Source organism: Apodemus sylvaticus, chromosome 12 (genome assembly GCF_947179515.1).
Source record: "Apodemus sylvaticus chromosome 12, mApoSyl1.1, whole genome shotgun sequence".
Taxonomy (NCBI): Eukaryota; Metazoa; Chordata; class Mammalia; order Rodentia; family Muridae; genus Apodemus; species Apodemus sylvaticus.
In genome coordinates, this window is record NC_067483.1 from 61,762,656 (window position 1) to 61,790,020 (window position 27,365).

At 44.8% G+C, this 27,365-nt stretch overlaps 1 protein-coding gene across 3 annotated transcripts in view; it reads right to left on the reverse strand.

The window, feature by feature from the left end:
- Cacna1e (calcium voltage-gated channel subunit alpha1 E) overlaps window positions 1-27,365 on the reverse strand; it is a 309,640-nt gene that overhangs the window by 69,965 nt on the left and 212,310 nt on the right. For 2 of the 3 annotated variants that reach the window (XM_052200272.1, XM_052200271.1), the window contains exons 8-22: window positions 26,188-26,303; window positions 21,765-21,818; window positions 21,027-21,116; window positions 19,506-19,715; window positions 18,690-18,802; window positions 16,545-16,657; window positions 16,118-16,249; window positions 15,593-15,665; window positions 14,583-14,700; window positions 12,267-12,334; window positions 10,783-10,880; window positions 5,405-5,461; window positions 3,570-4,223; window positions 2,850-3,163; window positions 327-486 (exon numbers count right to left, since the gene is read on the reverse strand). In XM_052200272.1, coding sequence (XP_052056232.1) covers window positions 327-486; window positions 2,850-3,163; window positions 3,570-4,223; window positions 5,405-5,461; window positions 10,783-10,880; window positions 12,267-12,334; window positions 14,583-14,700; window positions 15,593-15,665; window positions 16,118-16,249; window positions 16,545-16,657; window positions 18,690-18,802; window positions 19,506-19,715; window positions 21,027-21,116; window positions 21,765-21,818; window positions 26,188-26,303 — 2,370 coding nt within the window. The remainder of the gene's footprint in view (window positions 1-326; window positions 487-2,849; window positions 3,164-3,569; window positions 4,224-5,404; window positions 5,462-10,782; window positions 10,881-12,266; window positions 12,335-14,582; window positions 14,701-15,592; window positions 15,666-16,117; window positions 16,250-16,544; window positions 16,658-18,689; window positions 18,803-19,505; window positions 19,716-21,026; window positions 21,117-21,764; window positions 21,819-26,187; window positions 26,304-27,365) is intronic. The other variant, XM_052200273.1, reaches the window with a different exon arrangement.

Here is a 27,365-nt window from a genome sequence, read left to right on the forward strand (position 1 = left end):
GAAGACATCCTCAAGGAGATTTCCTTCATTTTCCTTATCCTAACTGCTGAACAAAGAGTAGGGAAGGGTCTTTTCCCATGATATTTCTCCTGTATTCTGTCTTTAGTTACCCTGGAAACTATGGATACAGAGATGAGAAGCTGTTCAACTTAATGCCCTACCTTACCTAATGGGCTCCAAATATTTCCCTTTCTAGCTGCCCTCTGCCAGGAGGACCCAGGAAGATAACAGGGCTCCCCACTTCCTCTCCATCATCCCAGGCTGGCTCAAATACTGGCTCGCTCTCTCCTAGTAGCATAGTGGGATGCAACAGGAGCATAGCTCACGGGTTAGTGGTGCTGAAGATGAACATTGAGCTATGAGGCACCATGGCTTTGCCAGTCTCCCGCTTCTCCTTCTTCTGCTTCTTCTTCTCCACCTCTTCTTCTTCTTCTTTAGTTTCTGCCTCCTTCAAGGGACTAGCTTCTCCATCCGTCTTGTTGCTAACTGCAAGCAGAAAGGTTTGAATCTTCAGAAACCTGCAGGCATGCATAGTTTTTCATTTCAGTTGGGAACAGAATAGAAAGGATAGGAGGGGATGCCAAGGATGATCCTGGGAGGTACCCTGACAGCATCAGTCCCCCAAATGAAGATTTCTTCTCGGAGGAGAACTACATCAACTCTTCTTATCCCTTCTTATCCCTACCCTTACTCACATTATATACTACAGCCTTTTGTGTCATAGAAACAATAACCATATTTTCCCTTTTATAGCTGAACATTTTATAGTGTAGGAAACATCACAGCTGCTGCAGCTACAAAGCTTTCACAATTTAGAAATTATGTCTAAACTCTATATTCTTTTTTAGCTCATCCATTGAACTTTAATTTTCATATTAACCACCCCTAAGTGGTATACACTATTATTCCCATTATATAGATTAAAAACCTGAAGTTCAGAGAGTCTACATGCCTTTTCTAAAGTAATACAGTGAATTTGAAATCCTATACACCTTCTGAAGGTCCCTGCAGTGGAAGATTTCAAGAAACCATTACTCTCAGCACATTGCTTCTCTGACTGTACCTTCTCCAGCACGATGAATATAGAAATGAAAATGTAATATTCATGTGAATATAGGCCTGTGACTGTGTTCCAGTGCTGGGGGTGGGGGTGAAGCAGCCAGGGGTCACATAGCAATGTCAGACAGCTACTTTCTGCTTCTATGCTCAAGTCTGGTGTGTGTGGTGGCAGGGAAGAAAGCTGTCAGTGTACAGAGAAGGCCTGGGAAACCACCCTACCTCCACTGTCCTATGGCCAAGGAGTGGCACTACCCTGAGACTCAGGTGAAGTAGCAAGTCTTTATGGTCCTGGCCCAGGCTGTGGCCTTCTAATAGCTAAGAGATAGAGTGTCCCTAAAATTTACATTCCTATCACATACTGTACTGTGACATAGGACGCACACCAGCCCTAGTGTGAAAACAGAGAGATGGTGAAGCTAATGCTGTTTTTTTATAAAAAGAGGCCCCAAAGCACTTCTTATTTAATAAAAGTACAAAATCAGACATATTAAAAGTGGCTGTGGACCTTGAATCCTGAAATATGGCCCAGTCAACCCCAGCAAGCATGGGGCATGAGAGATTTACTATTTTTAAAAAGCTGACCTGTTGTTTCAGAGGGTGGATGATTTGAAGCAAGAGTGGAAGGGAAGCAGAGGTAGAGAGGCAGAAAGGGAGATGAGGAGACTGTCACATGACAGAAGATGGAAAGAGAAGGAAAACAGACAGAGATGGAACCCCATGGCCGTAACCTGTGACCATAGGGCAGCAGTGAGATTAATGCAGGGATGGGTGTAGGGACAGGGATAGCATGTGGATTAATGCAAGAATAGGGTAGGGGATTAATGCAAGCATGACAAGAATAAAAGGAATGAGTAATACAGGGACAAGATACAGGGTTCAAGTCATGATGAGGAATGGGGTTAAAGCAGGGACGGGGTTTAGGGCTGGGGCAGAGATTGGATAGGCAGGGGAGAGGGGAGGGCAATGCAGAAACTGGACACGGGACTGATGTGATGGGATATGTTCAGGGTGGGGACAGGGATAACATGGCTCAAGGAAAGGTGGGTATAGGCCCAGTAAGGTAGTAGGCTAAATGCTTTCCCCTTGTGTTTTCTGTCAATGTTTCATAGATTAACATCTGCATGAAAGAATCTTGATGGGAAAGCATGACTAAAAGCTCCTAGGAGAGAGCGAATTGATAGGAATAATAGAGTCATGAAATGTCAGTGCAGGGTTGATCTCCAAGGAATCACGTTATATGTGGCACAGATTTATAAAAGCCCAAAGTAGCAGGGCTTCTTCTGAGTCCCCTAACTGAGCAGAGCAGGAATCAGAACAAGACCTATTCTACTAGTCCTCCCCAGGAGATCTACTAGTCCTCCCCAAGAGATCTACTAGTCCTCCCAGGGAGATCTACTAGTCCTCCCAGGGAGATCTACTAGTCCACCCTGGGAGATCTACTAGACCACCCAGGGAGATCTACTAGACCACCCCGGGAGATCTACTAGTCCTCCCAGAGGATCTAGAAGGTCACGAGGATGCCATCGATTACGTCAGGATATAACTGGTTATAAACTCACATGCAACCACTTTGAAGACTCAGGACCAAGTTCTACAGGATAAAATTACAGTTGAGGAAAGTCTAACTCTGTAGGAGAACACTGCCTCAAGACTATGAAAAATGTTTTAGTCCTGATGGAATGCCTTTCTATTATTTATTAGAGTTCTATTAGAGGGACCCCAGAGGCAGCTGTCCCCAGCTGCAGTTGGCGGGGGAGGGGGATGGGTGACAGGACAAGCACTGTGCTCACTGTTCACCACTGTTGAGTCCACCAAGGGGTCCACATCAGGGATGGCGACCGTGACACTTGTGCTCTCAGTCACAGCCTTGTCCATGTTGGCTGTCATGCAGGAGAGGTCGGGCTCACTCTGGCTAATGCCCCGGCCCACATCCAGCTGAACGTCCCCAAGCAGGGCTTGCTCGCTGCTGCCTTCAGCCTCCTGCTCTGGCAGAGCTGCGTCCTTCCCCTCTTCCAGCTCAGGGTGGGGCTGGACTAGAGGTGTTTCTGCCTCATCAAGCGCTCCTACCAGTCCAGAGCCCCTGGGTACCATCAGACTGTTGGTCCTGAGAATAAAGAGCAGGAGATGGTTATGTTTCAGAAGGTGTTCTAGAGTGGCGGGTGCACCTGGCTAAAAGGAGAGGGAGGAGGAGCGGGAACAAGTCTGACAGCATATGCTATCTTCCATCCCCATGCAGACACAGTGAGGCACACACTTATGGGCCACGATCACTGACTGATTCCCAGCTACCCGTCTATCCAGGCTCCACTCTCAGCCGAGATGCTCTGGAACAGATTGTTTCTGCAGGGTTAGGTTGCCTGTTAAATTTAACCATGCCTTTTAGATGGCGTTTTGGCATCATCTCTATTTTATAAAAAGGGAAACGTGAGGCCCATATAGGTTTCCATCACAGAATTCCTCACAGAAACCTGAGCTATATCCCCTCCAGTGCCTTCCTGGGATTCCTTTACCTCCTTAAGTCCTGAGTTCTCTCCTCTTCGTGGATGGTTGGCTCTTTACTCCTGTGGCTGCTCTGAGGTTCATGTTCCTTCTCCCCGTCAATGGACACCCCTTCATCCAGGCTCCGCTCCTGGCTGGCAGACCTGCTTCTGGAGGCAGAGGCAGACTCCTTGCCCTCAGTCCTGACTCGGCGATGCCGGCTTCGCCTCTGACTCTGCCTGTGTCTGGCCCGGTCCTCAAAAGTCACCACAGTCTCTCCTCCCCCAGCCTCCTGCTGCGTTGGGTCACAGTTTCCATGACAGGATCTAGGTAGCCAAGGTGGCTCCCGTTTGCCCAAGGACAAGGGGCTCCTCTGGTTGTCCAGGGCACTGGTCAGGCCCCCTAAGTCCCCCTTAAGGGAACCCCCACGGCTGATGCGCTCCTCTTCACACTTTTCAAGACCCAGGCCTAGGGCTAGGCCCTCAATGGGCCTGGGCCTCCGATAGAGGCTGGGGTGAGCATTGAGTGGGTTAAGAGGACTCAGAGGGTTGAGTGGGTTGAGGGGGTTCATCGGTGGGGCCTCCTCTTTGTTGAGGGCTTCTTGGCTAGACATCTGCATGTGTCTCCTCAGCTGGCTGGTGCGCTGTTCCCACACAGACATGTGGTGTCGGCGCCTCCGCTCCCTCCTGACAATGGAGAAAGGGCAAGGGCTACAGTCAGAACCTGGTAGCACATGTGGGGGTCAGAGACGGCAGTTTACAGCCGCCATGGTGAGCAGGGGTCACGGTGAAGGAGCTAATGGGAAGATCCCAGACAAAAAGCACAGAGATGCCAGGGGCAGAGTGGACACACATGAGAAAGTTGTCAGACCAGTACTTCTAAGTCCTGTATAGGGTATTTTTCACTTCAGTCCCTGCCTCTACAGTGCAATAGCCATGTGGTAAGGATGGGCCAGCCCAGGACTAAACCCGGAGTCTCCAAGACCAGTGAGCTGTAAAAAAGACTCACCAGCCTTCCCTCCCGTATTCCTTTGATTGAGGGTATCAGCTGGGTATCATGATCTGAGAGGGTATCCTCATGTACCCACAAATGACCCTTCCTTCAAGATCAGAAATTCTTCTCCTCTTTCCATCCCTCTCAGATTTTAGCCTGGAATAGCAGGGGCTGAGATGCACCATATTCAGAGACCAACAAAGATACTGACCATGGCAAGCAGCCACCATGTTCTAACAGTGGCAGCATCCCAAGAAGGTAGGGGGATCGTGGGCTTTGAAAGCAACAGCTAATGAAACTCACAAAAGACTATATTCACAGAGACCACCAGCAGTCAACGCCCAAACTAACTGTTGAGCATTTTAGCTCAGAGGCCTAATGAGCATTCACAAGGCAGCAGGAACACACAAACATGACATACAGAACACAGGCGTGGGCTCCTCAGCTGGAAGGGCAGACACCTACTCCTTCCCTCACATGCCTGTGGGTACACACCCACCAACTGTTAAAGAGATATGCACATGGACCCACACGCACCTTCACGGAGGCCCACACAGAGATGTACACAACTGCCTACGTGAAGAGAACACCCACTGACACTAATTACCAATGCGAACACGTGCCCACTCACAGGCCAGACACAAGAGCGAACAGCATACTGTCACATACTTTAGACACACTGATAGAAGCTCACTGAAAGGTGCAGAGGGAACACGTTCACAGATGTGCATGAAACACGCGTACACACCCACACACCAAGGCACACACTGACATTTACACTTGGTATCACTTTTGTCCATGGTAAGGACAAAAACACATCATCCCCATGCCCACACAGAACCACTCCCAAACACGCAGACCGGTACACACATACAGGTGGCTGCTGCGTGGCTCCCACATCGACATGTGGTGTCTTCTCCTTCTGTCTCTTCTGGGGAAGAAAAACGAACAGGTTCAGTCCACCCCAACCTCTAGGAACCACAAGCCCCACAGCCACCAGCAGATAGATGTCCAGAGGGAAGCCAGAGTCTTTTGCATGTCCACGGGGCTTCTGTGCACCCCTTTGTCCCCTGTAGACTCCCCGACCTCAAGTGCTCCCATAGTGACTTCTGAATCCTTGCTATGTGCAAATGCCCCAATCTCGTTCCTGAAGCACACATGCAGAGTCCCAGAGGACGTGTAGAATAGACCTTTTGATGCTTCATAGCATGCCTCAGTGAGTTCATACTGCCCCCTCCAGAATACTGTTTTGACAAGTGCCCCTCACCCACCAAGTCAAGGGTGACCAAGGATATCCACACAGGACTGACTCCCAAGGTCATCACAATATAGCAGATCCTGGATCAATTTTACTGAACACGGAGGAAACAATTGCTCTGTCATGCACATCAGTGAGGCTATAGAAGAACCCAAGGCTAAGGCTAAGGCCACATTTCAAAGACCACAGGGCCACACATCAGAGGATGTAAGTGATTCCCTAAAGGAGATGCCTTCAATGGTTGCTCTATTGCTCTGGGTGAAACACAGAATTGATCTTCTTAAACTGGTAGAAAGAAATATTATTTTTACATATGCATTGCATCCATTCAAATATACTCTTGAGGGAAGGTCAGAGTAGTGGGATAGATGAAAATTGCAAAAATAGAAATGAGTGCGTCAGCACAGGGCCAAAGCTAGGGTGGAGGGCAATCTAGCTGAGATATTCCCAGAGTGAGCTTGCTCTAGCCTTTGAGCTAGAGGACCCTGGTTCAGCCCAGTGAGCCCTGTTGGGTGTGGAAACAGGCAAATGATGTTGCTGGTCTGAGAAGAGCCCCATCAGTGCAGAACATGCCAGGTTAACGAGCTATGCTCAGCTATCATAACTCATGCCTTTGGAAGGGACAGGTCTGAAGAAGCAGAGGCAGCCAGTCTATGTACACTCAAGCACTCATTTATATTGACATCATTGTAGAGATGTTGTGAGCTCCTTGACAAAATCCATATCCCTCAGTATCAGCAGTCTGTACTATAGCAGGCACAGGGCAGGGTGGGGGCAAGAAACATTGGAAGCATACAGAAATAGAAGCATACACTCTAGACAGGCAGCATGCATACCCACCAGGACAAGCAAATCATATGATCTACTTGCAAATTCTCAAGAATGCAAAATACCAGCCCTCTAGAAGCATGTGTAAGTATATGGAAGTATCCCTCCCCCCTCCACACACACATAAACATTTTATGCTTTCTCTCTCTCCACCACACTTTCTTACACACATACTTTCTATTTCTATTACAAACAGAGGCTTTCCACACACATGCATATTTTTTCTCTCTTAAACACACACACACACACACACATTCTCTCTCTCTCCCTCTCTCTCTCTCCCTCTCCCTCTCCTCTTCTTTCTCTCTCTCTCTCTCTCTCTCTCTCTCTCTCTCTCTCTCTCTCTCTCTCTCTCTCTCTCTCTCTCTCTCTCTCTCTCTCCAAGCAAAAGAGAAACTAATCTTTTTCATACAGCTAGACACATACTTAACACTTGACTTCACCTCTCTACTCATGCAGGTATTGTCAGAAGCCATAATGGGACAAGCTAAGAACTAGCAGGTCATCTTCCTGAGATGGCCTGCTTCAGATTATTATATAATCTGTGACAAGTCCACTCTTATTGGGCAAGGCCATAAGAGAATTCATTTTAGGAAGGATTCCTGCTATTAATATGCTTTTCCTGTTATTATTAAACATATAAAACAATAACTAGGTATTAGCCCACCCCTTTGGCAGATCTCTGCAGATCTATGAAGATGTACTTTCTCTCTAGTAGTGATGCTATATAGACAAATAGATGACTTAAGTCTTGATTATGATCCTATAAGAATTCCTAAAATTATATCAGCTATTATTAAGCTCTTTTATAGTGGGGCTGCTATTAGGTCCTTTTATGATAGTCAAAACTGCAATGAGAACCCGGCCAGTCTCCCAAGTGTCACCAGTTAATTGCTCTTAGGTAGTAACTAGACTTTCTCCTACTCAGAGCACATTCCAAGAGGTTGTAAAACAATTAACCAAAGGTCATAAAAATGGAACTAATGACTTATTATAGGTGCTGGGACAGAATATAAAATATTGACTGGGTTTGTCTATACAAAACTTTATTAATAACTTACTTATAGGTTCAAACCTTTGTGAGACAGGTGATAGATGTTTGGCCAGATAATTACTCCTAATGGATATGCATGTAAACATTCACTGTCATAAACTTCTATTTCAATTTATGATTTGATTTTTTGTGTGTGAACTTGTGATTAACTTTGTAACATGTGATCATGTATTCTGAAAAATGTATAAGTACTGAGGACAAAGAGATAGAAAAGAATTTTTTCCCTTTGAAGAATTTTTCCCTTGTTAGAACTTTTTGCATTTACCCACATAAAGTAGAGATTTTTTCTCCCTTTCTCCACTTTTGCTTTCCCTTAAGCTTTTTCTTAGATAGCTTTAATAGGAAACTTTTTTACAACTTAGTTAGCTTTTACAATAAATGCTATAATCACTTTTCAAAGTGTTCCTTTTTCTTCCTCAGTATCATACTAGCAGGCCAAGCAGTTCCTGCTGAGATAGTACAAAGGCTATTTACTTAATCCTTTGCTGTTTTTAGGAAAATGTGCTATGTGCCAGAAACTACAGTTTCTGGCCTCTGAGGATCACAGAAGGCAGGTCAGCTACAGGGTAACATAGCCGTAGATAAGTAAACTTTTATTATTACAAAGCAACCCTCAATATCTCATAAGACAAAAGTCTTACCCTCCACTGACACTCTTCCCCCTCTGCCGATGCTCTTACCCCTCCTCAAGAAAGAACTAACAAGAAAGACCCCCCCACACCAGGGCTGGCCTCAGGCAACATAACATCCCAAATTTGCACTCAAACCCCCAAACCACACAGAGAAATAGTCACTAACTCCAACTCATGTGCATGTGGTCTTATGTATATCCCATAATAGCTTTGTGAAGCAGGAAGAACTGTTGTCCTTCTCATCCCAAACATGGGGAACAGAGGCTCTGCAGTCCTAAGTGGTTCTCTATAACACCATGGAGCATCTTTTTGGCAGAATTAAGGCTAACATTGGGATGCTTGGGTTTGCAATGATGCTCTTTCCATGGTTATGTGCTTACCAGAAATCAGTTGTCTGAGCTGCGCACCTGAGCAAGGCATGCATTCCTTGTGGTCACCCCTAGCAACAATAACCACCACATGGTATGTGGACACCAACCCAAGTCCTGGTGTCATCTTCTTGTGGATGCTTTCAGCATCCGTGTCACCTTCACTCTGCACTGCTGTTCACTGCTTGGTTCCCACAGTTCTGTGCCTACCCACATTTCATTCATTCTTCCATTCCATAAATAGTTTCTACTCTGGGCCAGACATCATCTCCAATCACATCTCTCCAAACCCTCTTCTCCCCCAGTCTTCCTCATCTCAGTAAATAGAACCACCCCCTCCTGGAGCAGCCATCTGTATTTTTGGATACCTGTGTGTATGTGATTTTAGCCAAAACTTTTGAGTTCAGGGGAGCAGGGTGGAAATTACTCAAGACCAGAGCATATTCTGAAAAAGAAGGAATTGTTTGGTATTCTCCAATCAATCTTTAATGGTTTCTTTTTATTTCTCAGACTCACAGAAAAGGGACTTAGAAGGCAATAGCTTTGGAAAGCAAACACAATCAATAGTAAAATAGATAAGGGGCTACCACATAGAAGGGGGAGCATCCCAGTGGGTAAGGCAGAGGCTACTCATAAGTTCCTCCCTTTCAAAGACTGATGTACCAAGGACTTTAAATAACAGTTGACAGGGGCCACTAGCTCCAGCTGTAGTTTTTTCTCTCTCTATGGGTTACCCACTGACATGACAGGATCCCTCACACAGGTCTTATGTATGCTCTGTTTATCATCAGGAAGGAATTCTGTAGTTCTCTTCCACCAACTGCCCCCACTTACTGTGGGGAGGCCAGGCCTGTGCTGGGCCCATACTGACTCCCCAAGTACTCCCATGGAACACTGATCAACATAGACTCCGGTCGAGTGATCCTGCCTCTCCTTCATATCAACCTCCAACTCACTCTCAAATCTGTCCCATTTGGACACTGCTCCTACCAGGCCACTAAAATAGCTTCTGACTTGCTAAATCCAGTGGTCCCTTCTCTGTCCCCTTTGGGGGTAGTATTTCTTCAATAGTATGCACTGCCACTGCCCACTCTGATACAGGCTTCCAGGACATTCTGCTTCTCTGTCCCTTCTTTGTCCCCTGGCTGCATTCCCTTGCCTCGGTCCCCAGCTTCTCTTCTGGCTGAGAAGCGCATGCTCAGCCTCTGTCCTCAGCTCCACTCATTCCCTGTCCCCACTCTTCCTGGGTCATCCCACCCACACTGCTGGCTTAAATACCATCTAAATGCAAATGACTTCCCCCAAATCTTTATTTTAATCCCAACTTCTCCTCAATGCTCCAGACTCATATAACCAATAGCCTATTCACACACTTGGATGCCTTGGAAGCATTTCACAGTCAATGTGACCAAAACAAACTCTGGATTTCCACCGTCTCTGAAGTATCAATCAACGGTCCCACCCTCTATGCAGCCATTTAGGTCCCCAAACTATAAAACTGGTGAGAAATTTTTATTACCCCTACTACATTCAATACATAAATGTATCCCATTGGCTCACATTTTAAAAGACAGGGTGAGCAATACTATGGTCTCCTCTGTTGCCACCTTCCGTGTCTAACTCATAATCAGCCACACCACTTTAACAGCCAGTTGTGCCTCATTGTGGCCAAAACGTTGGGCCCCCACAACCCATTTTCCATGGAGCAGGGTGATATTTTAAAGCGGAAACCATATGTTATATCCTTCCATGTTAAGTATTCCCATGACTTCTGTCCTGGCAGCCCTGGCTCGTCTCATTTTCACTGGCCTCACTATCTTCCATTCCCCTTCCATTCCACCTTGCTGAGGGACAGTTCCTTTGGAACATTACATAAACTTTCTCCTGTATGTTTAGGCTTCGATTTGCACAGAGTCCCTCTTAGATTTATATGAATGGTGCCCCACCCCCACTGCCACACACTATTCTTGTTACCTCCACTGTAAGACTGCACTATGCACTGTGATCATTTCATAGAACAGAGGAGGCCCCTTACTAAGACTGACCATCATAGACACTGATAGACTAGATTTAGCCCCAGAAGCCCAGGGTCAGTTTCGATAGCCTACTCACTCAATGGAAGGCATGTTGGGAGCAGACATCGGGCTGACCTCCTTGGCCTTCTGCAGTGCATGTTTCTGGTTGAAGGCTTCTTCTTCTTCCTGCTCATCCTAGACACAAAACAGAGAAAGCTTTATCTAGGGTCACCATAAGGTGAGTAGCTTCCTTCAATTCCCACTCCAGGAGCTCTGAAGACCAAGCAAGATGAGGAGCTAAGCAGAGGAAAATATTTAACCCCGTCACAGAGTCTTTCCTGGGTTCCTAGGCAGAGGTCTCATTTCTTCATTCACATTTTTAAGTGGAGACAGAGACAGAGACAGAGTCAGAGAGACAGAGACAAAGAGACAGACAGACACGGACAGGGATAGAGAAAGAGAAAGAAACAGAAAGACAGAGACAGAAAGACAGGGATGTATATAGGTCCCCATGGGAACCAGAAAAGGGTATTGGATTTCCCTGAAACTGGAGTTTACAAGTAGTTGTGAGACACTCCATATGGTCCTTAAAAACCAAAGTTGGGCCCCCTGGAAGAACACTGAACACTTAACTTCTGAGGCACCTCCCCAATCCCACCTCAACTATATTCTTGTTTGAAGTGAAAACAGCAAGGAAAACTTTCTAGGTAGTGACTAGAATTATTATAATACATATGTCCTCCCAGCATGCTGTGGTCTCCACACAGTATTTCTTTGACTTTTGCTGCAATACTATGAGACATATAGGGCAATCTGTCTTTCTCTTTGCACATCGGAGAAAACTGGTATTAATGGAGATCATTACTTTCACTAAAGCTAATACACAAATGACTGACAGATATAGGACTCAAAGCCAGTTTTACACATACTAAAGCTGGTATTTTCCTTCTCATATCATAGAGATGAGGATTTTAAGAGAACTAGGGAAGGACAGGCAACACATCACAGATCCAATGAAAAACATTCAGAAAACCTTGAGGTGTTTTGTACCTTCCTAAAATCAAATCTATGTGGCAAGATTATTACACCCATTTTGTAGAACACCCCACTGCAGCCAATAGTGTCTCATCCCTGGGAATGGAGAATCTCTTAAGAGAATATCTTTTTGAGAAAGGTGGTATCTGGTTTTAATAGAAACTTTTCTAGAATGACCATAGCCAATGGATTACCCCAGCAGCAATAGTATAGAAATCCCAGTTCCTCTGACCACACTCACACCTAAGCTGTTGAGGATTTGGTCACAGAGCTGAGGGCATAATATTATCACAGTGGCAGGAGAAAGGCAGAGCTTAAAATATAGAATTCTAAAAGCTTTCTTGGCTCTGCTTTCAGAATTCTAGAAAGGAACCATCTGAGGACTAATGGAGAAAAGTTGATATTTTCTATATCCCATGAGGAACTCTTGCTGAACCAAAGCTCAGCCAACTCAGTAAAAGCAAACTAGTCCTCCTGCATGGGTTTGTGGCTATCCAGCCATTTAACAGCTTCTAGGAGATGACCCACTTGGAAGATAGTGCTTACCTTGGTCAGTTCCTGGGCATTGGCCAGATTGTCCACAGCGATGGCCAAGAATACATTCAGCAGTGTGTCTGTGGGTATGGGTTAAGGATAGGCAGGTAAGAAAAGGAAAAGGCTTCAGCAAGTCTGGAGGCTTTCCTGATTCAATACTGGAAAAAGCTGCTAAGGCTACAAGAGAGGAAATATAGTAATATGTGTCCACCCTCCTTCCATATTTTTCCTCTTTGCATAGAATAAAAAGATAAGTCTTGAATCAAATGACTTATGAGGGGAAATAGGGTGAGGGAGCATTCAGCCAGCTGTGGCCTGGATGGATAGCAATAGGTAACAAGAGGATCACTAAGCATCAGTGCTCATCTTTCCCTCCTGGAAGGCTGGAAATCTACTTAGACCAGTGGACACATTAGACACCCAGCCACTCTTTCCTCAAAAGCATCAGTTGTCTCTATAATGGGGCACTGACTTCTCTCAGTCTTCTGGTTAGGGTCCCAGAGAGCTTCCAGGATTCATTTGGCAAATGTCACAGTATAGACAAGATTCATGCTGAAATCTACTTCTACTACATGCCCTAACTCCTGAACTCTAAATCTTCTTTGTTTGAGGCCCCTATGTTGTGAAGCATCAGACTGGTCCTAGCATAAGGACTAGTTCTGGATGGTTCAGGCTACTTACAAAGTAGAAGAAAAATCAAAGGGGGCCACTGTGGCAAACTGGTCCTCTTTTTCTTCAATGTATCAGATAGCTTCTTTTTATGCATTCTTCTTGTCTAGTTTATAATCTGTTCCTACGACTAGAAGCCCTCATTGGAAAAGCTGAAAAGAGCATCCTTTCTTTGTGAGGCTATATGCAAAAACACATCCACCTCAGAGTGCCTCCCCTGTTACACAACCCAATTCAAGGTGAGTTTCACTCCTCCAGATATCTATGTTTACACAAATATTCACAGTTTATAAGATGCATTTAAGCCAGGCATAGTGGTACCCATCTTTAATCCCAGTTCTTGGTAGGCAGAGGCAGGTAGATCTCTGTGAGTTGGAGACCAGGCTGGTCTACATAGTGGGTGTTAAAATAGCCAGAGCTATATAGTGAGACCCTGTCTCCAAAACTGCATTTAATAATTACTTCATTCAATGTTTTTAGTTAGTAAAATAGATCATTATCTTCTTTTGAGATGTGAAAAAAACCAAACCAAACAAACAAATAAAAAAACCCAAACCTCAGAAGGAACAAGTGACTTTTTGAAGACCACACACTAGCTGATGAAGACTGTCCCAAGGATTCAATCCTCAGTCTTCCTGGTCCAGACTTTTTTTTTGACTAGTGTCTTAGTCTTGTTCCTGTAAACACCCTGCCAAAGGGGGGTTTATTTTAGCTCCCAATGCCAGGTTCCAGCCATGTCAGCCAAGAAGTTAAAGTAGCAGGAGCTTGAGACAAGCTTTTACTCTCTCCTCTCTTCACCCGACTATGTCTGACTATGAGCTGTGACTCACTGTTTCAAGTCTCTGCTGCATTGGCTTCCTCAAAATAATGAACCACAGCCTGAAACAGTGAACCGAAGCAGCCTCTTTCCTCCTCTAAGTTGCTTCTGTCAGGGTATTTTCTCCCTCAGCAACAGAGTAGAACCCAGAACATGAGGTTTAAGATTTGGAGTAAAAGAATTTCACTGTTGCTCTTCTCTACAGTTGTATTGACTTGGTGTGATCTGGTATTTTCTTTTCTCGTATAAGATAAGGAATAGGCAAAGAAATATCTGTACAGCAAAAACAGTTTCACACACAACATCAATACAATAGCTACTGATACTTAATGATATTAGCACTAATTTTGCACTATTTATTTTGAAGTTTTATGACATGGTAGGCTCTGCTGTATATAAATACATACTTAATTAACTAGTGTTATAATCTTCCCCCTATTTTAGTATACCATGATATCAGGGCTCACATATTTTATAGACCTTGTAGTATCTCTAACTATTCAACAAAGCTTATTATTTGTATATTCTGTAGATTTATGCAGTTGTATCTTTTAATGCTTGTATTCTTCACAGAATTAGTGTACAAATTCCTTAAGATGAAAATTTTGTTTTCTTTAGTCTGAGTAAGTATTGCTTATGGCCTTGTCTATCTAAATAAACCCTATCACTACCACCACCATAACCATTACCACCACCATCATCATCACCACCACCACCACCACCACCATAACCATTATCACCACCATCATCATCACTACCACCACCACTACCACTACCTCCTCCTCCTCAAACACTGGTGCAGGGAAGTGGCCAGAATACAGAAGAACAACTAAGAAGGATACAGTTTCCAAACAAGGTGAGCACAATGAAGTAGATGGCAGACCACATGCCCGAGCTGACCCCACCTTGGGAGCGAATGCCATTGTACATCACTTCATTCCAGTCTTCCCCTGTCAGGATCTACAGTGGATAAACAATAGGCAGGCCAAGACTCAAAGTTGGCAGAGAAAAGGGGTCCACTGTGAAGGGCAAATATCAGGGCTGGATCTTATCTACCTATCCCCTGCTTGACTTCCTGCTAAGGTGGGGGCGAAAGCCATGCGCATAAGCAAACAGTCCTTTTTTTTTTTTAATATGGAAAAGAATTATAAAAACTCAATACGGAAAGAGGAAAAGAAGAGATCCTCCAAGTCCTCACATTTCAGAGTTCCTCTGCTGTCTAGGTTGGCTATGCCTTGTGGGACTCACACTGATCTGAGAGTCTGATCTCTACCTGATTGTTCCCAGGGGTGACAATACAACATTCCCAAGACAGCAGTGTTATTGGGGAAAGCCTCAGTGGTTCTAGGTTGAAAACTGGGTTCTAATTCAGCCACATATTCTGCTTAAACTGTACTTTTTTTCTTCTGAAAGATTCTAAAATACTATTGAGATTAAATTTTCTCTGACTTAAAAAAAAAACCTTTTAAAATTGTTCCTACTAATTTGAGATGGCAGTAGAAAGATATGCTATTACCTCATTAAACTGAGCATAGGTCAGGAAGTATCCAGATTTCAGATGTCAGATAAACCATAGATGTGATTTGTGACTGAATGTCCCAGACTTGATGTCTAACAAACTCACAGGTATGGGGAGAAGGGTAACTAGGTGATTGAGATAAAGCCATTTCCTGGTGGTAACTGAGGCACAGGAGTTTGAGAGATTGCTGTAATGATTCCTCAAACAGGAGGAATACTCCAAGGTGTACTCTGGGAAGAAAATGGGAGCCCTAATACTCAAGCCACTGCCTTCTTACACTGCTGGGTCTGTGGGCCCCACACAGCACTTCTGAGCTATCAGTTGGCCTCATACCTGGAACACTGTCATGATAGCTGCAGGGAAGGTGTCAAAATTAGCCGAAGGAGTCCCATCATTGAAGTTAAACCTGAAAAGGAAATTCAGGGAGAATCGAATGTCACTTTCCAAGTTCTCCAGACTCAAGATTGCAGTTTTCATCATTTCTCTCTTCTCCCCATCACCCTTCCCCCTCCATTCCAATATGGTCAATGAAGATGGTAGCCCCTGCATCTCAAAAATAAAAAAAATCACGAGCTTTGAAAGGTACAAGTCAAAAGGCAGAGTTTGGGCTCAGCAGTTACGAAGCTCCACATTGATCATTTCACAGAGAGCTTCAAAGGGATAGGTCCTCCAGCATGAGGACCATTTTCAGCATATGTATCAACAGCAGAGACATTGGTTTTCACAAGCCTATCTATAGACAATTCAGACTAAGAGCAAGCAGGATGCTAATACATCAAACCAATCACCTTGCATCAGCACTTCCAGTCCTGAGACTAATGAGAGCTTCTTTGGGATGGAGAGGCCCCTGGCCCTTACCTGCCTCCAAAGAGCTGCATTCCCAGAAGAGCAAAGACGACAATGAAGAGGAAGAGGAGGAAGAGTAAGCTGATGATAGACTTCATGGAGCTCATCAAGGAGACAACCAGATTCCGGAGGGATGCCCAATACCTGTGAAAGCCAGACAAGGTCACAGGTATGGCACAGTACCATGTCTTTCCCAAGGCCAGCTTGCCATCTGCCTAGAAGGCTGAGAACAACTGCGTTGGTGGATCTGTGAAAACAAGGTGGTCTTCCCCTGGGAAATGTGACCCTCAGCAGTTTGCCATTAACAGTTTTCTGGTTTGGTCTATAGGGAAGGGAGAAGAATGTGAGAGGTGGAGCAGAGAGTGGGGAAAGCAAGGGGAGAAGGCAATAAGAGTTCTGTTCTCAAAGGTGTGGGGGGAGGCCAGGTGGCACCACTTACTTGGTTATTTTAAATATCCTCAGGAGCCGGAGAGCTCGTAAGACACTGATTCCAAAAGATGTACCAGGTCTGAAGATTGCCCAAACAACCTCAAAGATGCTGCCCACTGTGACCTAAGAAATAAACCCAGTCACAGTGAGAAGAGGGAGAGGGAAGACAGAAGCATCTTGGTACTTAGTACACAGTCATCAGCTCTCATTAGGCTCATTAGGTAAAATTGAGACCCTCCCTCCCCAGCCAGCCCTAACTCTAATCAAGCTATAAACATGAGAAGCTACCAAAGAAAAATGGCTACATGCCCCCCTCCCCCTTCTCCTTCCTAACTTTAAATCTGCTCACTGGCATTGGTTTACTGACTTGACCTTAGTGAAATTACAATGCCTAGTCATGGCTTTTGCACAAACTTAATAGCAATGAATCTTGCATCATATCACCTTGGATACACAGACAAAGGAGTGGTACTCAACTCATGGAAACTGATTTAGTTAGGCTAGGTTGTATTCCAATATGGAAATCTCAGAAAGAATCCGCAGTCTCTCATCATTCCAGGCTGCAGCACTGCTTAGAACATTTAGGTGCTGTTGTGTTAAGTATCTTTCAGGAACTGAGGACTTGTAATTCTTGATGTAATAGCATCTTTGTTGACATGGGGCCTGATTGCTATAGGAAGCCATAATTGCAATTAACATTTCAAGATTATTGTTGTGTATGGGAACTGGAACAGAATCTAGGACCTTCTCTGTACATGCTAGGCAAGAAGGTTTATTAACACCATACAGCTTTAACTTCTGCATTTTGGAGTTATTTTGATTAATTATGTGTAGCTGCACATTTGAGTGCAGTGACCCAGAGTACAGAACTGTAGGGTCTCCTAGATCTAGAGTTTAGGGTGGTTGTAAGCCTCCTGGCTTGTGTGTTAGATGCCCAACAGGAGCTCTTTGATAGGATGGCAAGCACCCCTAACCACTAAGTCGCCTTTCCAGCCCACCTCCCAGCTTTTGTTTTCTGAAACAGGTGTTCACTATAGAGCTCAGGCCAGGTTGTAATTTACTGCACAGCCAATGCTGGCCTCAAACTTGCGGTCCTTTGGCTTTAGCATCCTGAGAATTGGGATTATAGGAGCATGCCATTATGGCTGGCTCTGAGTTATTTTGTGATCATACATTTATGGAATGTTGACTCTGTTGTAGGCATTGGACTGGGGAGAAATAATGAAAATGAGACCTTAAAACAAAGCTGAAAAATATGTATATGAGAAAAATCAAGGTTAAAATGGTCTCTTACTAGCTATTATGTCTGGAAATTGCCTGTGCGCAGAACCGTCTGTTCTTGGTGAAAATGTAGATTGGCAAGTGCCCTGAATCTTTATCACCTGACTGGAGCTTTGGCAGAAAAGGAAATGGGTTTGGCAGGAAGAGAGGTGGCTCAGAAACCTCTGGTCCTGCTACTTTGATCTGATGTGAACCAGGTATGTGAGATGAGCCCTGTGGTTTCTGTCACTTTCTGAGTAGAGGGCAGGCTGACTCATAACACCTCATGTCTTGTACAGGACTCATGGAAGCAGCACAGGCAGCCAGTGTGTGAATGTACCCTGGACATCACTAAGAACACACACACCTAAATCTTAAATACAAAGTACACAGCTGGATGGAATGTTCTGCATGGCGTCGTGTTAATACAAGAGTGTGTGAGTTCATGTGAGGGCATATGGAGACAATTATGCTCATTTTACACTGAAGTAGAAAATAAACAAATGTACAACCTCTTTCTTCTAAAGCCACCTCTGGAATTAAGTCCTTTGTCCTTCTCTCCCAGACTTCGCCCAAGATAATAAGTAGTTCAAAATTCTGGCTATGAGTAGCTTTGTAAAATCTCATTGAGCTATATAGTTAAATGTACACTCTTTAGCTTATGTGTTATACATCAATAAAAACACTAAAACCCAAAGAGGTTTTTAAAAATCAAACAAATCCTTGCCTGGTGAAGATTCGTTGGCTTCTAAACTCCCTTTTTCTCATCACAGCCATGCTTCCTTTACAACTTAAGATTTCAGTGGCTCACGCTGAGTGACAGACCAAGCTGCTTATCTAAACCCGGGGCCTATCAACAAGGAACTGAAGGACAGGCAGGCTTCTGAGGACTTACCCCAAAATCAAAGCAGTTGAAGGATGAGTGAAAATAAAGGCGTGGCCCCATGCCATACATCTTCAGGGACATCTCCAACAGGAAGAGTCCCAGAAACAAAAATTCTGCATAGTCTGAAAGTAGCAAAAGTAGAATCATTTGTTCCATGGGTGGTATTAGTTCGTTTGTTCTCCAACAAACACATACCCCTTACAGAGGAGCCCCAGGTCGCAGCATGTAAGATGTCAGCATTGGGCAAAGCCGAATTTCTGAGCACTATGAGCTGGGATGAGCCCCCAGCCCAGCCAATATTGCCCTTTAGCAACAGGAGGGGGGTTATCAATGGCCTTCAAGCAGAGGGCAGTGCTCGGAGAAGAAAGGTCTCTACTGTGGATTAGCTGAAGAAGATGTGTATTCTCCTCTATACAACTATATGGAACAGTCTCCTGACCATCACCCATACCGGGAAACAGTCATATTCAGAGCAGACTTATATGTTCCTTTTTAAAGTTCATTTAATGTATCTCTTGTTCTCAGGATGTTTTTCCCAGGTCTCAATGATTCAACCATAAGAAACCCCCATAAGAAACTTCTAGGACCCAAGGTACAACTCTAACTCATTGTAACCATCGTTGTGGGGTTGTTAAACACCAGCAGTGACTGTTTACACCTCACTGATCATGAAGGCTGTACGCAGTTATTTGAAAACCCATCCTCCTTTGCGGCAGCTTGGGCTTCCTTCAGTGGGAACAGTTAGCATGCTTTAGGCCCTTACAGTCACTCCCACAAAGAAAACAAGCCACCCACTCGAGGGGACAGCAGTTGCTGCTCACTTACAGAGGAGGTGAGTGAGCCACTGTGGCTGGTTGTGATGAACGATGGCCACACAGGCAGTATTAAGAGCCACAACACTCAGGACGATCCAGTAAAAGACTTGGGACTTGACCATGTGGCGGATAGAGATGCGCAGAAGCCGTTCCTTGTGCCGGAAATAGGAGGCCCCATCTACTTTTGTGCTCTTGATACTGGCTCTGGCAAGAGGTGTGCCTAAGGAAGGGCAATGAGGAGGAATGAGACAACAATATATGCCAGGCTTACCCTCCACGATCAGGTGGCATCCAAAGGGCAAGTTGGACAGCTTGAGTACCAGGGCAAGGTGACCGCCATATTGCAGACCTGGGCAACCCCTATGTTATGGGCTAATTAATCTCCACAGGAAGAAACCCTGATTTTCCTCTCCAGGCACTCAAGTCCTAGGAAACTGAAAGATTCCCAAGCAGGACACCAGGCAGACACCCAGCATCTTGAATCCTAACAGGATGCTCTTTATATCTGGAACAGATCAGGGTTCTCTCTGCCCTTTCCTTTCAGATATGCTTCAGACACCGAGATCCTTCCGCTGCACTTGTGATATTTCTGCCACTGGCAATACAAAGCAGCAATGGGCTCTGTAAGTCTCTTCTGCTCTTTAGGATGGAGTGAGATCCTGCCTCTTTTTTTTTTTTTTCTGGGGAGGAAAAAAAACCTGTCATCGGCCAGAATCTGTAAGAGAACCTAGGATTGAACTGTAGTCACATCAGTGGGGTGTCAAAAGGAATTAGTTTAAATTTCACAGGATGGAAGTAGGTTGGTGCTACTATGGTTAAGCAAGTGGCTTCAACTCCTCCCATGTGGGTCACTAGAAGAAATAGGTCCTCAGGATTCTTGAAATATATGAGTTGAGTATCCCTTATCCAAAATATACGGACCAGAAGCAGTTCAGATTTCAGAGTATTAGTTTAGTGATCGCAGTAGCAGCTGCACATGATAAAGTATCTTGGAGGTGGGACCCACGTCTACAAATAAAGTTCATGTATATTTCAGGTACCTCTTACATGCCTAGGCTGAAGGCAACCTCATATAATATTTTAAATAACTTTGTGGGAGAACCCAAAGTTTCATGGTGTGGAATATTTGCCACTTGTGGTGCTGCAGCATTGTTTAAAAAAGAAAAAGAAGAAGTCTAATTCTGGAACAGTTCAAATTTTGGATTTTTAGATTAGGGATACTCAACCTGTATCCCAACGTGGGTTCTCACTGTCACACCCGGGAAAGAGAGGATACATCTGCAAACAAGATCCATCTGTCACACTTGAAGAACCCTACACCCCGAGTTTCATGTACACAGCATCCCCTGGTCCTTTTGTCTGTTCTGTAAATCATTATCATCTAGGTTAGAGTCCCACGCCTTCCCTTAATTATGTCCCTAGATTCTGGATCCTTTGGGTTCTTTTTCCTTGTAGTTCTTCTCAAAAGACAGGATCTTCATTTTCATGGGAGATCCAGAGTAGGAAAAGAAGATCTAACTGGATCACTCACCCACTGAAGAGATATCAACGCAGTGCTCATCGCTGGAGTCTCGGGTCATGGCCTCCGTCCGGCTCCTTTTGATGGTTGCCCTTCGAAGCACTACGCCAGGGAAGGGGAAGGCCAGTGAGAGGCCATAAGTACACCCAGATCATCCTGGACAAAACTTTGAGGGCTGTGGGCAAGAGGCCTTGTGCAAGGGCCCTGTGACACCGTTGTTGGCCTTTAATACTGGAGCCAGGGTGATGGGACTCTGGAGTCTACAGAATGGCAGCCAGTGCTGTGCTTGCAGCACCTGCAGATGCTCATAGGTTTCAAATCCCAGTTGGAGTTTATCTAAATCTAACCGCAGTAGGTAAACAGACCCTCCCTGTCTATTCGTTCTGGCTCTTCCTAAACAATGGCATTTCCCAGTAACAAAAGTGGTCCCAAGATGATCCCCATATATTTTAATAGCAGATCCCTTCATAGACTATCGGTTGTATGATGGTCTTTTCTTTGAGCTCTATCAATCACACGCCCTGGAACAATGCAACTCTTGGGTTTCATTTCCATCATTTTAAAAGGCATTTAAATCCGTGACTCAATTCTCATCATTTTAAAGCATGAGGGATTTTATTACAGAGAGACTCTCGTGTTTCAAATCCCAGTGTGCCCCCCTCTTCTTTCTTTCTCCTCTTTGATCAAGAGAGATTGCCACCGCCTAAGAGGGCAAATGCTAACAAAGCACAGCTCGCAGCTCTTCCTTACCTTCCAAGGCTGATGTTCCCGAGTTTTTATTTTCTTCAGCAAGCATGACTTCCTCTGTATAGAAACAAATGGTTTAGTAAATCATCTGTAAATGCCAAATTATTTTGCAAAACGAAAATCCCTTAGGGACAGCTCTGGCTTAAGGAGACATAGAGAGTGTTAAAAAAGGAGTTCAGAGCTCATTGTGGGCACCAGCGTGGAGAGGAATCAAGCCTTACTGGAACAGGCTTCTCAGAACAAGGAAGATATGTAGTGAGGGGCTCATGGGGGATGCTGACAAAGGGTAGAGTTCCTATAACTGATGCTCCATGGGAACAGGAAGAAGTAGTATTATTTTATTAAAATCCCCTAAGTTGATATAAGTGAAAAATGTTCTATTTCTGTTATTTTTGCCCAAGTTTCTTTCTCTACCAAACCCTCAGAAAATACCTCCTTCTTCCTGTCCCCCTGGCTACAGCATTTGTCCCCCTGATCCAGGAAATGAGGCTGTTTTGGCTTATGCATGTTCATGACGCTAAGGCAGGGGAGGGGAAGAGCCCAAGGGTCTTCAGCAAAAAGGCAGGTTTGCTTCTGCATGTCCCCCACCAACTCTACATAGCCTTTGTTGAGCAGCACTTGACCTAAGGAGGTTAAAGGTGGGAGTATACTCTTGAGTCTGGGGTGTGTGTGTGTGTGTGTGTGTGTGTTTTGCCTCTGGTTCCTGGCACAGAGCTGTCTTTTGTATGCTAATGAGATGATTCTTGGTAGGAAAGAGCCCAGGATAACTTAAGGATAGGAGCTGATAGCCGGAAAAACCCAGCCACATGATCAAGAGGTAGAATTTGTTTACCCATTCCTAGCTTTGAGGAATAGAGGGGAGCCTGGGGTCACTGTTCTATTACCAATGACCAATAATTTAATCCAACATTCCTATGTATGGAAATCGCCACAAACTTCCCAAACAATGTACATTGAGAGTTTCCAGGTCAGTGAACACCTCTGTGTACTTAGAGCCTCGTAAGCCTCATCTTATACTTTATCCTATACATCCATGATCTATACTGTTTCTAAGTTGTATTTCATATTAAGCAGTAAGTATCCTTTTTCCAAGGTTATTCTTTATTCTTTAAAAAAGAAGCTATTCTTAAAAAAAAAAAATCATTGACTTGATGAGAGGCAGGGATTGTAAGACTTTCCAAATGTACATTTGGCCAGACAGAAGTTTGTTTGTTTGTTTGTTTGTTTGTTTGAGACAGGGTTTCTCTGTATAACCCTTGCTGTTCTGGAACTCACTCTGTAGACCAGGCTGGCACTGAACTCAGAAATCCGCCCGCCTCTGCCTCCCAAGTACTGGGATTAAAGGAGTGCACCACCACTGAGCAGCTTGGTCAGACAGAATTAAGGTCCATCTTGGATCCTACTTTCTGGTTTCTGAAATAGAGAGACCCTGAGACCAAGGCTTTAATCTATAGAATATGTGCTACCTTCAGGGGATGTTTAGTGTCAGAATCCATTCTTCAATGCACAGTGGGTGCCAGCAAATTGAAGGGCCCATTGGTGCTAGAGCATTCAATTTTTTGTTGGTATAGGAAAAGATGACACATAGCGCTTTAAGGCCTCTTTTCCTAGTCTTCCTCTCTTCAGGAGCAGAATCATCAATGAGGTATCAACTGATGGAGAGATTTATATGAGTAGACCTCATTACCATCTCCTTCAAAGGGACCAACGAAACAGCCTTTCTGTCCCATATCTGCTGGTTTCCAAAGTACCCTTCTAAGAATGAAGGTGTTGAATTTTGATCTCTATCCTACTTTAGCCCATAGGCCCTTTGACAATCATTTCCAAAGATCCAAGATGTTGGAGAAAAGCTTGCAGCCGGTCTTGTCAAACAAAGGCTTGAGGTATGCACTTACAGCAATTAACAGACAAGTAGAAAAGGGTAAAGCCATTGCTGTAATTCTACCTTCATATAAAATCAAAAGCATATAGCATGCATTTTCCAGGGAACATTTTGAGGTTTGGACATTACTATGCAGGATAGCCATTACAGTACATCATAATGTTTAGCTTAGGACTTCAAGTACCGCCTCTGGTGAAATGCCACATTAACAGGTGAAGTGTTACAGGTAGGATGCCCCTTCATGCAGACATATGAGGTTTTTAAGGCACTTTATAAAACATTTGGAGGGTGTCATTGTAAAATCAAATCCCTGATGAACTATATTATAGTGAACTTAATTACCTTAGCCAGACATTGCTTTTGCTATGCATAGTGCCTGACTTTAAAACGGGCAGATATGAAAGCTCCCGGGAAAGACTGAAGATGTGCAGGGTTGCTGAGGATTTCTGAGAAGCACTTCAAGGGCTCTAGATGTGCTAAAACCACCCTTCCCCCACCAATGCCTTTTGCCAAGTTCGCTTTCGAACTTGAGTGTCTTTCCAGGGAAATGTTCCCCATATGTCTGATGCGCTCACGCTCCACTTGTAAAGGGGAGGACCAGGAAGCACAGTGTGATGCTGCAGTGCTTCTTCTTCTTAGGAGGGGGAAGAGGGCTGCCTTTGCTAACTGGAAAAAGGGGTGGGGGAGTTGGAATTTTGCAAGGATTGTGAAAGCATACTGCAAAAGGAGCCACATTCCATGGCACCTGACCCTGGGTGGGGTCACGGTCAGGCTTGGGGGAAGTCTTTCCTGGGTTTTCTGCCAGTTCACTCAGCAGTTTGTCAGATGGCTCCACTACTGAGGATGCCAAGGACAGTTGGAAACTTCAAGCTGCCTGCCTGGCCTGGAGGCAAATCAGCTTGCCTTCCCAAGGTAAGGTGGACTTGCCATTCTGGGAAGAGGGAGGGGAGCTTTATACCCCCCTCACCCTTACTCAGTAGGCTGGAGAAGAAAGGTGGAATGGGCATACAACCAAAATGCCTAGCTCCTGCCTTCAGGATGACAAAGAAATGTGGATGTTCAAAACAGAGGATATGTCTGGCTTTTAACCATACATATCCCCTCTGCACCCTTGTAGATAATCAAGAGTTGACTCCTGAGCTTAAAGAGGGCTTTGGAGTGTTGGCAGCACATGAAGTGCAACTGTGTCATTGCAAGTTCTCCTGGAAGAATCCGACTTGCAGAATGGCGCATCAAGTCAAGGTCCCTATTGCCCATTTGTGACTTCCCTTTTGTGGCTGGCTTTCTACTAGGAATAGAGTAAGATGCTGACTGCCAGGTGAATTTTTATTATTGTTATTATTATTTAAAAAAATCACTCATTGCTCTGGAGGAAAATGAAGATCTATAACACCAATGCAATCCAGTCTTTAAAATAATAAGGAAAGCAAATGCTTCAGTTTTATTGTCAGATAGTGGGTGATTGATGCCTCTCATAAGCACCTGAGCCCTTGAATCTGGTGGCTCTGTGTTAACACCTTCACAGCAGGTCTGGCCCCATCCCTATAGCTGGGCCCAAATTCTGCCCTTGAGTGAGCAGTGCAGACAGCTCAGGTACCAGGTGAACACCTGCCCTTATTTCTGTCTCCTGCCTGGACAGCTACAGTGGCCCCGTGGTCATCTCTTCACTGCCTCTAGCCTTGTTCTTTAGGGTCTAATTCAAGTACAGCAAACTTATGTTCCTTTAAAATCTCAAGACAGGATGCCTCTGCTTACTAGAAAGCCCAGTGATCCATCACTGTGACTGTCTATGACTGCCTTCATGATGCCTCTCTACACCTAAGCATGTTCTCATCCTCTTTGCTGCTGGGGAAGCAGTGGCCACTCCCTTAAATCTCATTGGACATTGTAATTCTTCTCTGCCACATCTTTCTGTGGTCAGTCCCTCCTCTCTTTCAAGTTTCTATATACATGCAGTCCCATGCAGAATATTTTTTTGAGGGGGGGGAAGCTGTAGCACAGCCTCACTCCACTACCTTGCTTGATCCATTTTCCCACTGCTCATACCATTTTCTTGTGAGTTATTAATTATTCTGTTTATTGCTTCTTTCCCAACTCCAGAAGAATCAGTTCCAGGAGACATGAACTTTGGAGTCAAGACGGTCTGTTTGGCTCAGCCCCGTACTCTGAGTCCCTGGCACAAAGTAGGCACTCAATCTATATTTGCTGAATGCATGGATTATCAGTCACAAGAGTGAAGCAAAGTATAAAGTATCACCAGACTGGTTTTATTTTTTTCCTCGGCACTGGATTTTATACTCTTTTCCTGAGTTCAGTTTGATAATGCTCCTGTTTTGTGGAAGGTGGTTAGTTAAAAGGGTGGAAGGGTCTAAAGACTTCTAAAAGACTCTAGACCTCAAAACAGAAGAGGAGCCTAATCACTCACAGAGCGCTCAGTGTTCCTCTCTGCTCTAGTCTAGGTTGCCCATTGTATGCGAGTTGTATGCTGTATGGGCAGGGTTAGTTGACTACACATGCGCAGTTACCTCTACTCCTAAACCTTACCTGCTTTGTCTATCCAGGCGCGGTAGCCATTCAACTCGCGCTCAATCTGTTGCTGACGCCGGAGCTTCATGAACGCTCTTCGGTTCTCCACTCTCTCTCTTTCTTTGGCAAATTCCCTGTGGACAACAAGGACAATCCCCTAAATTTTCATAACACCACGATGAAGAGAAAGAGTGAAGCAAGAGTATTTGGACTCCTCTGTTCACCTCATTTCTACTTTCTGCAAAATGATCTCCCTCTAGTGTCCTACTGAAGGGAGCTTCATTCTGCTGTGGGCAGGAGGCCTCCCCATCCTTGCCCTGTTTTCCAGACTAAAAAGAGCTTTTCCAGCCACGTGTCAGTTTCAGAATGCTATGGCCTATGTCTTCAGCCACAATGGAATCCTTAACCCTTTCAAAGCCCCTGTTCTACTTTTCATTAGTTTTTCACTAGTGATTGAGTTATATTCACCAATACATGTGTGCCAGTCCTATATGAGGGTTTTCAAGCCCACAAACCCATCTAATCCTCACCAGGCTCTCATAAAATACTGTTAACATCCCCATTGGACAGAGGAGGCAATTAAGGCTCAGAGAAGTAATTTGCAAACTCAGATCACTGAAGCCATGCTGCTATGGTGTCCAGTATAATGTGGTATTCAATACGGATTGTCGCTGAAAGTCAGTAACCCTCCTAATATGAAGGACTAAGTGGCAGTTGGTGTCCATTAAATAGGAAAGGAAGAAAGATGGGCTAGGCCCTGGCTCCAAGAGAAACATAATGGGAAGGTGAATGAGGCAGAGGACGCTGAGACCGAGAGAAAATGGAAGTGAGGATCAAGAGTAAGGAAGAGCCCAGAGACAAGTACAGGGGCAAAGCTGTTCTATGGCATAGGAAAGAGACTAAATCTTGGAGCTTGGGAGAGAGTTCAGGTAGCAAAGTGCTTGACACACAAGCATGAGGCCCTTAGCTTGACCACCAGGACTCATATAACGCCAGCACTGGGGGAAATACAGAAAGGCACAGGTAGATCCCTAGGCCTTGCTGTCCAGCTAGCCTAGCTCAAGGTCCATGTCAGTACTGCCTCAAGCAATTTAGGAGATGGCTCCTGAGTCCTGATACCCAAGGTTTATCTCTGACTTCCGCGTGCATGTATACACAAAGACGCATGAGGTCTTATACTCCAGAGAAGAAGGAAC